The sequence below is a fragment of the Lathamus discolor genome, chromosome 2 (assembly GCF_037157495.1).
Source record: "Lathamus discolor isolate bLatDis1 chromosome 2, bLatDis1.hap1, whole genome shotgun sequence".
NCBI lineage: Eukaryota > Metazoa > Chordata > Aves > Psittaciformes > Psittacidae > Lathamus > Lathamus discolor.
In genome coordinates, this window is record NC_088885.1 from 83905764 (window position 1) to 83922018 (window position 16255).

The 16255-nt window shown below is 40.9% G+C and overlaps 1 protein-coding gene across 1 annotated transcript in view; it reads left to right on the plus strand.

Annotated features, from left to right (window-relative positions):
* ANKH (ANKH inorganic pyrophosphate transport regulator) overlaps window positions 1–8241 on the plus strand; it is a 96580-nt gene extending 88339 nt beyond the window's left edge. Inside the window, exons 9-12 of the mRNA XM_065667586.1 lie at window positions 2366–2495; window positions 3524–3647; window positions 4232–4331; window positions 8005–8241. Coding sequence (XP_065523658.1) covers window positions 2366–2495; window positions 3524–3647; window positions 4232–4331; window positions 8005–8121 — 471 coding nt within the window. The 3' untranslated portion in view covers window positions 8122–8241. The remainder of the gene's footprint in view (window positions 1–2365; window positions 2496–3523; window positions 3648–4231; window positions 4332–8004) is intronic.
* Window positions 8242–16255: the final 8014 nt, after the last annotated feature.

A 16255-nucleotide genomic window follows, 5' to 3' on the forward strand; every position in this document is an offset into this window, starting at 1 on the left:
AAGATGACAGAGAGGAATCTCTTAGCAAAATGAAACTAATTATCAACGTTGCAACCAAAAAAGATGGAAACATGCTGAGACAGAAATAGAAGGTCCTTCTGCTGCCATGCCTCACCTCCTCAAACTGCTGATTCTTCAGCTTAGCAGCCACTATTATCTTTCCCCACCAGCTGCTGTATAAGAAGCGCTTCTTGAAGCCATTTGTCAGCACTGACTCTACTGATCACAGGGGTGGGGAGCGGGGAAGACTGCAATTTGCAGCAGCTGAGGAGGAATGACTGCATACCACCTGGGTATAAGTTATTACCCCTGATTTGCAAATAGACCTTCCTCCCGTAGCAGCTGGATGGAGATTGACTCTGTTCTTATTAAGGCCTCAAACTAATTTCAAAGAGAACAAGGTTGAGAACAATGCTTTTGGTCATTTATTTGCTTGCTTGCTTGCTTGCTTGCTTGCTTGCTTGCTTGCTTGCTTGCTTGCCTGTCTAACCATATTAAAATACTCTGCCAGAAGGAAAAGACTGCTCTATTTGCCTTTGCTAGCAGTGGGCAGAATCCACTGTTAGCATAGATGCATGGACTCTTGCAGCAGCCCTAACTATACTGCTCAGTAGGATGCTAATGGCACTGTGCAGGACAAGCAGCGTAAAGGTCTTGCTTTTATGAAAGCAGCAAATTATAATTGAAGAGTGGCCATCTTTGTGTCTTATTTTTTTTTATTGGACTTTAAAGAGAGATTTGACAAAATATGCACTGCTTTGTTGCTGTACGGTTACTTTTTAGTAACTGGATTCTCAACTTGACAACCCCTGTTCTAGATTATCCCCTCTGCTTCCATTGTACCCTGTACAAGTAATTTGGCAGGGAGAGAGAAGTGTTGGCTAAAACAGAAAAGAATCCATGCACAGTTCATTTCTTCTGCCCTTACCTACTTCCACTTGCTATTCCCTGTATAGGTGATGGATATACGCTGCAAGACAGCATCAGATTAGTCAAGTAAAACATTCAGTTGTGAAAAATAGTGTCTTCTACCATAAGAAGCAGAGAAGAAAACCGAAGATGAGCCTTTTTTCGGGAAAGTGACATGTCTTGTTCTGACCACACAGGTGGTCAGAAGATGAGACCTTCCATGGGCCACTCGGTCACAAGCCTTGGGAAACTTGTGCATCTGGGTGCTTGTAGGCTAAACAGGAAGGACTATCTGTGGCACACAAAGAATAAGAGTGCAATCCCAGCTGTCTTGGAGGTGGTAGGACTTCAAAGGCTAGCTTTAAAAGTTGTCTGAACATGCAGGGATGTGACAACTGAATAAAAAGAGAAAAGCTAGATACTGCAATACTAGCTTGTAAGCTAAATTATAAGAGAGTGGTTATAGAGTCTTACTATTTTACAGCCATTGCACATACTTAACCTATTACACCAGTTTGTAACCTGGCAAGAGGAGTGCCAAAGCATTTAAGGTTCCAAGTTTTGCCCTATTCAGTCGGCTCACTTCCCTAACATCTGCTCTACTGGGAGAATTACGGGAAAATTGCCTTTTAACTGCAAAACCCAAGTAAAATGATAAAATAGTTGTACTTGAAGGGATGTCAGATACCCCTTCTGACAGGAAAAACCTTGCAGGGGCTGTCAGCACTGTTCTTCAGTGAGCGCCTTGAAGTGAAGCTGGACCTGCCAGCTGCCAGCAGCCCCCTCAGCTCTGACACATGGAGCCATGTGTCAGAACTGACCAAAATATTAAACAACATATTCTACTGCTGTACCATTTATTGCGGGGTTGTTATGGATGTTTTCCTTTCATATATGGACTAAACAGCACACTCTTTAATAAAAATCACAAGACGTAGTGGATTTGTGGCCTGAGCGCACTGTGTCTGCAGGACACCTTTGCCTTACTAATCAGGTATGTTACATACCAACAGTACTAGTATCAGCAGTGCATTTCAACCCCTAGTCTTAGATTTAGGTTGGAGTACTTCAAATCTTTAGTTACATTTGCTAATCTGTTTTGGAATATGGGTGTCTTAACCAGGGCAAGTACTATAAAAATGAAGTTTCTTACTGTTTTTGTAACAATTAGACCATTCAAGTACAACTGTTTGCATGTACCATAAAAATTCTTTCTATATGCATGTCTTGGTATGTGAGAACATGAAGGGTAGGAATTGCTTCTGAAATTCACAAGCCATCTTACGTACACTTGTATACTCTGTATATTTGAATGCAAGCTAATTATAAATATATGTGCATTTATCATCAGTAGTTATCTACCCACCAGTAAACAAATGTTTTAAACCAGGAAGGCCTATCTTTTTTTGTGCTTCTCTTCTGAAATATAAACATTGCTTCATTTTGTTCTTCCTAGCTCTGTTTTGTGATGTTTTGGACACCAAACGTGTCAGAGAAGATTTTGGTTGACATAATCGGAGTCGACTTCGCTTTTGCAGAGCTGTGTGTTGTTCCTTTGCGCATCTTCTCCTTCTTTCCAATTCCAGGTAAAAAACAAGAAAATAAGAACTCTGTGACCTCAAAATCAAACCAGCTGTGAGGCATGGTCGTAGATTCTGGCATGGGTGTACTTACAAGAGCGGTTAAATGCATACCTAGCATAAGTTACACCATTTGTTATTGAAACCAAGAGACCAAGGCCATTTACATTCATAGTCCAGATAAATGTTGCAGTAAGAGCAGTCTGTCATTAGGCAGATTTCTGACTGTCAAAGTGAAGCTTAAATTCTGTCTATTGTAGCTGACCAAGAACACACACATGAATGGCAATAGCAACACGTTTGCCAAGACTGAAATTAACTATTTGGAATAGCATCTAGGACCACCTCCACTGTATCATCACCTCCATTAGTCTCCCATCAGCTGCCAGACTCAGCGACTTTTTCAGATATCATCAAAGCATAAACAACGTAGAATAAAAGTTAATGCCCCAAGTCAAGAGAGAGGCAAGCTTGACAGCAGTAATCAAAATTTTTCCCCACAAAAAAATTCTACCTTTGATAATTAAATGCTACATCATGTAGTGTTTTCTGCTTGTATGACAAGACAGTTTTGTAATAAGGTAAACTACAAACATAAGAACAAGTACATGTAGATACCTTTTTGGTTTTGTGCCTAGCTGTTATACCCTGTACCACATAGGAATTAGGTGGAAAATTTTCCTTGGTATGATTTCTGTTTAGGAAAGGCGATAGGGTTTTTTAGTGAAGAAAACAGAGTAGACCATCTAGTACGTTGGTTGAAGAGAGCAGCTCTTAGGAAGGATTGCTGTCTGTAACCCCCCCTTTTTTTTTTCTTTTTCATTTTCAAAAATGAGGATATTAAAGCAATTTGGAGACAAGATCTTCGTTTCGAGTAGGGTTTCCCAGCGTGCAAAGTTACCAGACACAAGTTTCACTGTGGTTATTTCTGAACAGTGCTCTTTGCATGAAAAAGCTTCATATGAGATGACTGACTTTTTACTACTTCTGCTTCCTTTCTCCCCATTTCTTCTCCTTTCCCTGTTTACAAACAGTGACTGTCAGAGCACACTTGACGGGTTGGCTGATGACTCTGAAGAAGACATTTGTGCTGGCACCCAGCTCAGTGCTGCGGATTATCGTCCTCATTGCTAGTCTCATTGTGCTGCCTTACTTGGGGTAAATCATTATTTTCCACAGAGCTGATAGGTTTGCTTTCCTCTTCATTCCTGTTCCCTGTCATTTGATAACTGAATTTGCATAGCTCAGAACATTTTCCCCCAATACTAACTATAATATAAAGCCTAGATAGTGTCAATATCTGGAAAAGAAACATACAAATTCACAAGTGTGACTGCTCTAGGCAGGCACGGTAGTGATGTCCCTTTTGAAAAAATACACTGATATCAAAGAGGCAGAATCATGTCCCAAGGGGAATTTATTTCCTTGCTATTAAGTGCACTGTTAATAAAGCTAATGGAAGAATATCTTGTTTCTAAGTTAAATAATCTATTCTACAGCAGTCTGTACAAGACGTCAAATTGTTAGCCCATAATTTGATTCAGAATGTGGTTCTTTTACTAAATAGGGAAGCCATTAAGAAACAAAAAAGAACTTTAAAATACCATTTGTTCTCTTTGCCTGTTTATTATGTCTATGAAAGAAATATTTCTAACAACAAATTGGTTCTATATGGGAAAATATAATGACTAATCATGCATTCTCACATAACCATGACTACTTTCTTTTTATGGCACCTATAGAGTTCATGGAGCCACTCTTGGAGTAGGATCCCTTCTAGCTGGTTTTCTAGGAGAATCGACCATGGTTGCAATAGCAGCCTGTTACGTCTATCGGAAACAGGTAAGAATAAGACTCTGCAGGACAGAGTGAAAGCAGTTGATGAATATAGTGGATTTTAGTTCAGATTAAGAGTTCACTTTTGAAATGTAGCTCCCCACCATCCCCACTTACTGAATTTGGTTTGCTTCCTGGTGCTTTCTGAAGAATGTGCAACTTAGGAACTCTTTGGGTTGAAGTAACACTGAAAAGTTTCCTCCAGCTGCTAGTGGGCATTTAGGCCATGGGATGAGGCCATGGCGCATGCTGGCCTGAAGTTAACCTCTTGCTCTTCTTGGATGTCATGGATAACATGTCCTTACCACCACTTATTTTGTGCTGTAGATCAGCTACTGCAATACAACGTAACTTTTTTATGTAGACGTAGGAACTACTCATCCAAGCTTATCATAAGTATCTGTATATGCATATATGGTTTAGTGGTGGACTTGGCAGTCCTGGGGTAAGGGTTGGACTTGATGATCTTAAAGGTCTTCTTCAACCTGGTTGATTCCATGATTCTATGTGTGTGTATATATACCTATATGTATACCTTTATTTCTTTATAAAACTAGCACTGGTGGGAATGGACAGAAAGTACAGTTGCTTAGGGGTTTTTTGCCATCTAAACAATTGTCTTAAAACCGGATACACTCCTGCAGCAGTAGAGGATAGGAGCTTACAAATACTGAAATAAGTGAGATTTTCTCACAGGCATACTTTTACTTATTTCACACACTATGATTCTGTATGTACAAAGCAGTAGTGATACATGGGTTTCAAGGAATATTTCATTAAATGAAGGCAAACACGGGATAAATGTTGGCTGGGTGACTGGGTATATCGTACTACCTGCATGTTGTGTCTTTCCAGTTACGTGTTCGAGGCACTGTGTAGGTGTCGTGGTTTAAGCCCAGCCATAACTCAGAACCACACAGCCACTCTCATACTCCCCCTCTTTCCTCCCCCACTGCTCCCAGAGAGATGGGGAGGAGAATCGAAAGAATGTAACTCCTATGGGTTGAGATAAGAGCAGTCCGGTAACTAAGGTATAACACAAAACCACTGCTGCTACCACTGATACTAATAATGATGATAAGGGAAATAACGAGGGAAGAGAATACAATACCACTCACCGGCCGATACCCAGCCCAACTGAGCAGTGATCTAACCCTTCCAGGTAACTGCCCCCAGTTGTACTTGTCACTAGAGTGGGTGGGAATGTCTCCCTCATAGGCTGACCACCTGAGGAGGGGAAAAAAGATGTGTAATTGCTAAACACTTCTGTTATATACCTTCCAAAGTATAGAGGTGATGACCGCACTGAGAACGCAAGCCAGATCAGTTTCATGATCAATGAGTCTATTGTATTACAAGTCATTACCATAAAGTACAGTGTAACAAGAACTTTAGCCCAAGCCGCCCAGCAGATAAACACTGAAACAGCAAATACAGGCTGTAAGTAAGATATGACATGCTGAAACTCCAAGATCAAGAGCAACAACTTTGAGAGCCAATAAATCAGCATTGTGATGAATGACTATTAATCCAAACCAATAAATGCTTATCACAAATACGATTAGACACACTCTGGTCAGATCTGTCATTATCTCAACCCTTCATGCCCCATGTTGGGCGTCAAAAAGAACTGTCGTGATTTAAGCCCAGCCGTAACTCAGAACCACACAGCCACTCTCTCACTGCCTCCCCTTCCTCCCCCCTGCTACTGGAGGGATGGGGCAGAGAATCAAAAGAATGTAACTCCCACGGGTTGAGATAAAAACAATCCAGTAACTAAGGTATAACACAAATCACTACTGCTACCACCAATAATAATAGTGATAAGGGAAATAACACGGGAAGAGAATACAACCGCTCACCACCCACCGACCGATAACCCAGCCCAACTGAGCAGTGATCTAACCCTTCCAGGTAACTGCCCCCAGTTTATACACTGGGCATGACGTGGTATGGAATGAAGAGGTATGGAATACCTCTTTGGTTAGGTTGGGTCAGGTGTCCTGTCTCTGCTTCCTCCCAGCTTCCCCTCCTCCCTGGCAGAGCATGAGGCTCAGAAAGTCCTTGGTCAGACTAAACATTACTGAGCAGCAACTAAAAACATCGGTGTTACCAGCGCTGTTCCCAGGCTGAAAGTCAAAAACACAGCACTGCACCAGCTACTAAGAAGGAGAAAAAAATGACTGCTACTGCTGAATCCGGGACAGTAGGGTACCAGGTCCAACTCCAAGCAGAAAAGGCATGGTGTATACAGCATTCCTTAGTGCAGAAGGACTCTGTGGATGGGAGCAGTAAATATAACCTATGCATTTAATTTTTTTCTTTTTTAATTAGACTTCATACTAAGGGGTAAGTTAAGATGCCCATTGGTTCTGTTCTTAGCAAAAATATACAGAAGATGGAATATCTAAAAGCTTTGTGTTGGAACAAACTAAACCCAGTTTTGATATGCATTAACAGTGTGCAGGCCATGGCAATAGACCAAAGTGTACAAAGTTCATAAGAAAATAGAAGTAGTTGATCTCTGTTATGATTAGTCTGTCATGCCCTTTCTGAGAACCAGAGAGTAAAACCTGTAGACACTGAAATGGCTGTTCTTGGCCTGTGGTTGCACAACAACCTTCTCGTCTCTTGTTTCAGTAGTAGCTTGTAGAGTATCTCTGGCCAGGGACATGATGCTTAATTTTTTGCAGTGATGAGTGCAGGTAGTAGTAATAATAACTGTACCAACCTAATTTATTCCCTTAGCAGAATTAATATGTAGCTGACAGCATTGTCTCAACAGCCAGCATAACAGTGGCAGGGCCAACTGATACCTGTATACAACTTCTTTTCACCTACAGTGGTAATAAGTGGGCAGTGTTTCAGAGCTGCAAATCAAGTGCTGTGTAAACACCTCTGACTTTTTGAATCTCTGATATGCCCAACTCAGCTGAATCAATTATACCTGGGGGGGAATTTTTGTCAGCTATACAAGTGTTTTCTGTAAAACTAGTCAGCCTGCTGAGAAACGGATAATAAGGAACAGATGCTTCAACTTGTTTTGTAGTGGAGCTGAATGCTTCTTAGCTTTACTAATCCAGGACATCCTGGATGAATCATAGGACTTTTGAATGCCCTCCTGCTCCTGCTAGCCAAAAATACTCTAATATTCCTTGGCCTTGGCAGGGTGGGGATCACACTGGATCAGCAATACCAAGAAAAGCCAGAGTGCTCACATCTTGTAAAATTCCTGAAGTTTTGACATTTGAGAAACTAGGTTGGCACCTCTGTCTGCCCCCTAGCGCAGCTTATCTTCTCTCATGTTTTTATTTTGTTTTGGAGATTTTTATTTTTATTTAATAAAATGTCTGTGATGTAAAAGATTCCAGATGCTCTCTTCCCTCTAGTCATGCTGAAGCCTGTTTTGGCTGTTGTTTAGCATAAGAAATGCCTCTACTATTGCATTTATGTTAGAAAGGAGAAAGCTGAGCCCCAGAAGGTTATGGAAACCTTCTAAGTTAGCCAAGTTATTAGTGACAAGCCACAGCTATGACACAAATATTCTAGCTTTTAATAACGTACTGTAAAAAAAAAATAAACCATTATTACCACCTCACTTCTCCCAGTGCCTAAAGTCCATAGGACTGTGTTCATGCACAATTTACTGATAGGTTTCTGAATGCTTGTTTCAATCTAGAAAAAGAAGCGGAATGAGAATGAAACAGCTACAGAAGGTGAAGACTCTGCAATGACCGACATGCCTCACACAGAGGAAATGACAGACATCGTAGAAATGAGAGAAGAGAATGAATAATAAATGGGATGCAATTGTTCTCTGCAGGGACGATTGGAGTGACACTTCAGCATCTTGTCGTCTCTCATACTTTTTGTTTGTTTGTTTTTATTTTTGTAATAAAGAGGCCTTGATTTAAAAGGTTTCAGATAAATTCTCTAGCATACTGAGTATGCTCTCACTGATGAGGGACCTAAAAAGAGGTCTTTGCTTTTTCTCTTTTTTTCCAATTGAATCTGTTTTCTCACTCCATGCAACCATAAAAGATACAATTGCATCACTGTAGAGTCTTCCTTACGCATCCACCTTCTCTGGACAATCTGCATTTGTCAACCAAAGCCCTGCTTTCTGTGCATGTGTGTGTGTGCATGCATGCGCTTGCACGCCCGCACACACACACATGCCACTGGCTCAGTGCTACTGCCAGAATCCTGCTCCCTTCCCTCTTTGCTTTTCCTTCCTTTTCTTTATGAGAAATGCAAAGGAAAAGAAGTTTGGAATACAGAGCTTTATTTTACTTGCTTGAAAATGACTTTGCTACATAAACTAATATACTATGGTAAACTATATCTTTTTGTTTGGCTTCATCACTAGAGCTTATACTGCACAGGGTACAAGACAGGGAGGAACATGTAAGTCTCCACATACAAAGTGGAGAAAAACAGGTTCTTTTCTCATGTTAAAAGTGTGTGGATGTGTATATACACACACAGGTACATAAACAGAGACATATATATATATATTTATATATATATATGCATACAATAACTAAAATGCACACAGGACAAGAACTCTATTTAGCTTTCATTCCACCAGAAAGATAGTAGTCTTTTGACAAATGTAAACATTTAATTCAGAATTTTCTTGAATCGTTAAGCCCCACTTTACGTATAATTTTCTTTAGCAAAAAAGACATGCACTTTCCTCTTGTGAAGAGGGTGATGGCAACTGATAGACTTTGACTGTATTTGAATTAAAAAGAAATAAATATTGACAAGCTTTACCAAAGTTCTTGTCCACTGATTTAACGTTGAAAGGTTGATTTGCTCTACTTATTTCTGGTGCCTATATATTTAAAAAGAAAGATCAGATAGCATTTGCAGGATACCATGGTATATCACATTACTACACATAGCTCCATGAAATTTTATATATAGAGATGTACGCATACTCACATACACTGTGTTTATGTACATCTACTTTACACATACACATCTATGTATGCTTTGCTATTATATATTTACCTATGCAGTAGATCAAAATCTGTATGGTGAAGCTCAAGTACTGATGGTCCTCCAGGTCATTAATTAGGGACTGTGATCATATGTTAGTTCTCAAGGCAAGAGTTGTGTGGAAGTGGGAAGCTGCTCATATCAGTCAGAAAGTGCTGTACTTGGGGAAGACGGCAGGCGCTGTGTGTTTGTGGTTGAAGTGGGCCTTAAATCACAGAGCATGAAATCGCGTGGGTGACTTGTATTCAGGTGGAAGTGAAACGCATATAAAATGTGACCAGACCAGAAGGGGTTTGGGTGCCACTGATAATGGCTGCAGCAGCAGCTCATATTTCTGTGTACTTCTGTGTTTGGCTGCAGGGCAGCGTTCGTTTCTGGTTTGTAGTAGCTCGGGTTCTTTCAGATTTAATCATGCCACAGTCTGGAAATTGTTATCCTCCAGGCTATATCCATAAATCAGTTAATTTAAACCTTATTTAGTCAAAGTATATTTTTCTAAGTTGTGGAAATTATTATTTAATTGTGGACAAATTCCATTTCTAGATTTATTTGCCAGGTAGTCCCAGCACTCAGAGAACTGATCAAACTAAACTTTACTTTAAATGTTATATCAATATATGTGTATGTGGACATACACATGTGTATAAATATATATATTGTATATTATGTACATTTATTTTAAGCTACAATACATTTCCTATTTTTCAAGGTTCAGCTAAAAACATCTCTTAAAAAGCTACAGAGTTGCCTAGTTACGGCCATCCAATTACAGCCATCATGAAAGGCATTGTATCAATGAACTTTACATTTTATTGTAAACATTTGTACCAATTTGTTACATGTACAAATGCAATAGGGAAAAAAAGTAGAAATTAGTGTATCAAAGGACAGATTTGCAAAATCAGTTCACAGTTAATGAGCAGTGACACTTGGAGGGTCAGAGTAAATCCAGTAGCCACATGTTTTCTGTGCCACCACAAGTTTGTTCTTGTTTCTGACAATGATTTAAAAAAAAAAAAAAGATTTAAAAAAATGACTCAGACAAATTAACTTTGCGCAGTATGTATACTGTTCGCATTTGTGAATACAGGCTCTCTCAAACAGTCCTATGTATATAATATGTATATAGACTGTTACAGACACAGTGGCCATTTGAGTCCTCTCTATTCAGGTGGTTTTGATTTCTCCAGTATGTTTGTACCCAAGTCCACAAGATGCAGTTTTTTCAGCAGCTGTAGAGATAAAGCAAGAAACTATTTTTGTGTAATATTTCTTGACTAAAATTCAAACAGCAGTATTTTTGAAGAATTTTGAGCATTACCAATGTAGTTTCAAGGTAATAATTACACCAAAAAGTAAAACTTCGAAAAACAAATTACATGAAATTTTTGCTTTAGATAGAAGATTAACAAATACAAGGAACTGAAGTATTGGTCATACAGGGCTAAACTAATGGCATTGCAAAAGATACATTTTCAGTTGTGTGGTTAACCCTTAATAGTCGTTTACTTTGCAAGATACTGAATGAGCACAGGAGTGGTAGGATTTGGGCAAGAACTCCAGCAGTGACATAAGCACGCGTGCATTGCATCTCTTTCTGCTTCCTGCAGGTCATGTATTTCTTGACATTGCTCTGCTGGATTAATAGAACACGCTGACATGTCCATAATGAGCGAGTCCAAAGCAGCCCCTTGTGCTAGGCTGGGCTGGGTGCTCACTGCATGGGGAGGCAGGGTGATCAGCGTGTCCCCTGCTGCCCCTGGCTCTGCTTTGGGGTACTATTGCCAGGAGCTGCAGTGACCACCTGAAACCTCAGTGCTCCAGCTCACAGTCTGTGGCAAATTCAGCCTGACTGGTTAAACAGCCACTCTGATGGGTTACTGGCTGGGAAAGGGCAGCTGATCAACTCAGCTAGAAGCTCCAGTCAGGCCGTCACTGGTTCCAGGGTCTCCATCAGGCAGGTGCTGGTGCATGCCCTGTCCTGTACCTCTTCCTTCCCAAAAGGACTCTTCTGAGTTCTAATACAATGGCTCTCTTGTGTTATTGCTTTTGAAATGGCTATCTCTGTGATAAATATTTTACAATAGAAACCTACTAAGTTTCTGTGTTGAAGAGTTGGAGCTCAGTCATCTCAAAGAACTCACATGAAGACTTGGCCTTTCCAGACTTTCTTGAGAATTACTGAATTATACAATTGAAGGTACAATAAAAAAAGGAACAAACCTGATCCGCATCCTACACCTTAAATTTCAGAACTGCTCACACAGCTGGAAATAAGAGCAGAACTCTCATAAGAACATTCATAAACTGTGGATTAATGTTCCTTGGCTTTTAATATGTACATAGAATTGTGTTAACTTGTCTTGAGTTTTCCTTTTGCAGAATTAAGAGGAATCACTGAGGTTTGTTCCCCCCTCACTTCCCTAAGCAGGCCTCTCATGCTTACCAAGTAGTGGACTTGATGGAAAAAGCTCTGCATTTCCCAGCCAGTGCTTGAGGCCATTTGGGCACACCAGCAGGTTCCCAGGCATCCCCTGGCACAGACATTCCAGGCAGGAGCACTCAGTTGCCCGCTTGTTAGATAGAGCCACCCTGAGTGAGAGGATCGGGTGAGTAATAGAGAAGTCTTTTGTCTTCTACTCATTTTGCTGCTAAATATTTCCTTTGAGCAGGAGAGATTTATATCTGGCTCTTGCTCGGTGTTCTGCCGAATCTGCAGCCAGAGAGGGAGCAGCTCAAGACAGAGAGCAAGCTGATGAATGCAGCTGATTCAGGGCAGGCCATGAACAGAAACCTTTTGAAGGCCAGAGTGCCTTCTTTTGTGGGATGGCGCCTTGTGCTTAAACAGAAGGGAGAAAAAATGCTTTCAGGTCCAGGCGCCAGTCGCTGGGCATGGTTTGGTGTTGGGCTGCAACGTGGCAACGGGAACAGGGTATCCTGTGGCTCCATCATCCCAGCCCCACTGCCAGCATCATTGGTGAAATGCAAGACAGTGCAGGGGATGGCAAGGTGGCAGTACCAGCTCTGTCTCTCACTGAGGTTTTGTGGTTGTGGTGTGATCAGCACAGATTTGAGTGCAGCTGGGTGTTACCTGGGTATAGTTTCCATAGCCATTAGGGTATTGGAAAGCCATTCATATGTACATGAGTGTGTATATGAGGGTGTTGCATGGGCATTTTAATTACAGCATTTATATGGTTCATTGGCTCAAGGATTCAGATCTAAACATGTTCTTAATATGGGACTAATACTAAGCGATTTTAAAGAAAATTTTCAATTTAAAGCTACATAAAAGCCTAAATAAAACACCCTTTCAGAAGACCTTATATACCAGTAGCTAAAGCGTGATTTATATCAGTAAGCTGGAGTGGGAGAGAAAAGGGACATGTTGCAGAGCTTTTGGGTATTGTATATCCATCCTAAAGACAACAGCATGGCATGGAGAGGTGTGAACCAGAGGGCAGAGGTGCTCCTCACCTTTCAGCTGCCCCAGAGAGGGACTGAAGGGTGCAGTGTGTCCATGAGATACCACCTCTAAGTATTTTGGTTTCTGAGTGGAGGAGCCATCAGAGAGGAGAGTATGAAACATCTTAGAAGATTTTTCAAGCAGAAATAAATTGGCATGCAGGTTTTATAACATGCAGAAAAGAGGCACTAAGCTTGTGTTTCTGAGTAACTGGCAGGGCTGCACTGGGGAAATGTCACATAAACATCACTTAAACACAAGACAAAATTATCTCAGTTTTGGTATAAAATTGGCATTTCCCAAATACCAGCTTAAGCATAAAATGTTAGGATTCCGTTCCCTCGTTCATGTTTGCTTTTTTACTAGAATTCAAGCGCAGAATACCGTATTTTTTTCAGGACGAGCCCCAGTGGGAAGAGGAGCTCCACGTTTATTCTGTACCCTGCAACACTAAACTATGTTTAGTTGCAGCCTGAGAATGTCATGAAAGGAGGCAGAACTGTCAGCTTAGCAGGAAACTTGGTCCAAGCATGGCCCTGACCTATAGCAGCAGTGCAGAGCAGCAGGGGGGTGCAGGGTGCAGGGGAGCCCTGGCTCCCTGCTTCAGTTTGGACAGCTTGCATAGAGGCATTGGAGAGCCAAGTTCAGTTGTCAGTGCATAGATGCACTCCTCAGCAAAACCACTGCCAGACTCCTCAGTAATTGGCACCTTCTGAACAAAAAGGCCAAAGACAAAATATGGGGGCAGAGAAATCAAGCTTTAAGCTTGGCTTGGAGTGCATACTTGCACAGAAGGGCATTTTGGCTGCAGCTTATGCAAGTTAATTGTAGTTTTAGAGAGGGAGTTTCAGTCTCAGCATTTCATCAAGATATCCACTATATCTCAGTAAAACAGGAGAACTGGTTCATAATTTTAGGTTTCTTTTGTCTTTGTAGCCCTGAGGAGATAGTTTTCCTTAGTATTACCAAGCCTGTTAGTGCTCAGATCAATTTATTAGTCTTACCTCATCCTTATCTTCTGTCATTCCTAGTTCAGCATCTTCAGATGTTTCCTTATTTTCTTATGAAGGCTCCTGCTAAGCTTACTTTGTCTATTGACATTTTGAAAAGGAAAATGTAATTGTCATGCTGACTGAATGTCGAGTAGTGCTGTGATTAAAATGTAGCTTACAACAAAACTCTTCTTTGATGGACTGGTTTTTACTCATCTTTTTGCTAAGGTGAAAAGGAGAGTCGCGAAGTAGCAGGAATTGCTGGGAGTCTATTTAGAAACAAGAATGAAAATAGTTAAAGTTCATTACCTAACTCCAGCCACTTTGTGACTTTCTAAGGATCCATAAAACCACAAACCAGACTCTTCCAGCAAAGTTAATACTGCATCCCCAGAGCAGCACAGAACAGTTTGAAGCACTGAGCAACACAAGACTTCATGTGTTTCACAACTAAATGTATAGCTTAATGAGCTGGAGAGCCTGATTACCAGGGACAATCCATTAGCTTTCAGATTCAGCTGGGCATGAGCAGCCTGATCCAATGTCTAAGGTGGCCCTGCTTTGGGGATAGATGACTGCCTGCAGTCCCCTTCTGACCTAAATTGTTCTCTGATTCAATCAAGAACCTAGAGAGGTCCCTTCCTCTTAAGGGACTTAAAAGAATGCTTGCCTTGTTTAGGTTTGCAGTTAGGGTTGAGAGACAGTGCCTACTAGGGCTCAACAATGCGGATATCTGAGCAAAAATATGAGCTGCACAAATTCTTTTGCTGATGACGAACCTTTCACATTGCAGAGCCAGCTGTAGAGTACCCTCCCACCCTCTGGGAACCCACAAGGAGGGCAAAGCAAAAATAAGCTATTGTATCTGCAGATGAAATATTTGAACACTGTACTGCACTTTTCCAATTAACTCTGTAAGCAAAACCGCCTGGAACTATCAAGCAGTTGCATCTATTACCTGCTTCCTCCCATCTCTCTTCATGTGCATCATTCAGCATTAAAAAAAAATCTACCCTTTCTGATAACTCCCTTTGTAATCAAGATAATGCAAAGTAAAGACTTGCATTTATGCAATAAAACAGCTTGGCCTATCTACAAATGAAAGCCTGTAATTCCCCTCTTAGGAAAGGATGTATTTTAAAATTGGAACAACAGCTTTATCCATAATTCAGCAAAAACACAACAGAAGACCAAAGAAAAAAAAAGGCAAACTGTAAAAAAAAAAAAAATAATTTTAATTGCATTAACTTTTAATGAGAATAATGCCTGGTGGAAAGTAAAGTACATATACACATGCAGAAAACAGCAGAGTCTGGAACTAACATGCATTGCTCAACTTTGTAGTTTGCTCTCTGAAGCAGCACTAATGTAACTCTGCTTTTATTTGTCCTATTACTATAAACAAAAAATCCTTCCTGAGCTATAATGAAACAGTTGCAAGGCTACAGGCTATAAGTTTACTGGTTATTTAGATCAAATGATTCTATCTGCGGAGTTTGCAAGCACCACAAAATTGCAAAGGCAAACCTCCAAAGAAGCTGAAGGTATATACGCATTTTTGTAGATGACATACCGTTACTTATGACCATCAGTAAGCTTTTTAAAATAAATCTAATCACTCTCTAACATAGTTCAAAGTGCACTTCACTTACTTTAGGTTTAATAAAAATCTACCTGCAATATCTTGTGTATTTTTCATAAGGAAACGCACAAGATGCAAAATTTAACCTGTGTTGTTAAACTGGGCGGAAACCCTACAACCATCACAAAGGCAGTCAAGCTTAGATCATCTCAGGTTTTGATGTTTCAGAACATTGCTGTCACTGCTTTGTTATTTTAGGTAAGCTTTCAGTGTTGCTGCCTCCACCTTTGTTTCTCAAAGCCAGAAACCTGTGGAGGGTTTGTGGTAAGAGACACAGGCATGGCTGGACAACCCGAGAGCTCATCTGCTGAAAGGGAAGGTGGCTTGAGGCAGAAAGCACAGAGCTCCTTTAGAAATATGTGGTGTGATGGCTTGTCATTCCTCCACTGGGCGTGAGCTGGTGGTAGTGATCCTTCTCAGAACTGGCTGTTGGGAGGAGGAGGAGAAATAGATGTTGCCCGTTGCTGGTGGACTTGAAGTTGGGATTATAGGCAGCGTTTGGAGCCCTCTGTGCTGCTTGTGTTATTTGTTCTGCAATGCTGGCAGAGCATGTTGCTACCACAGGCCACAGAAATGCAAACTGGAGACCAAGGACTCAACTCTGCATAGTGGAATGGCTGAAATGTGTTTAATGATGCTTGGGCAGCACAGCCTCACAGTGTTCCCAAGCTTTGGGAAAGCCTTGCTTCATCTGTATTGGACAGAAAGTTTTTGGGTGTCCCTGAGGAGGAGCACATGTGAGAAAGTGAGTGTGGAGCAGTGAGTATGTATAGAAAGAAAGAGAGGCACAAATGAAGGAGCTGAAGTGTCTTTTGCAATTCCC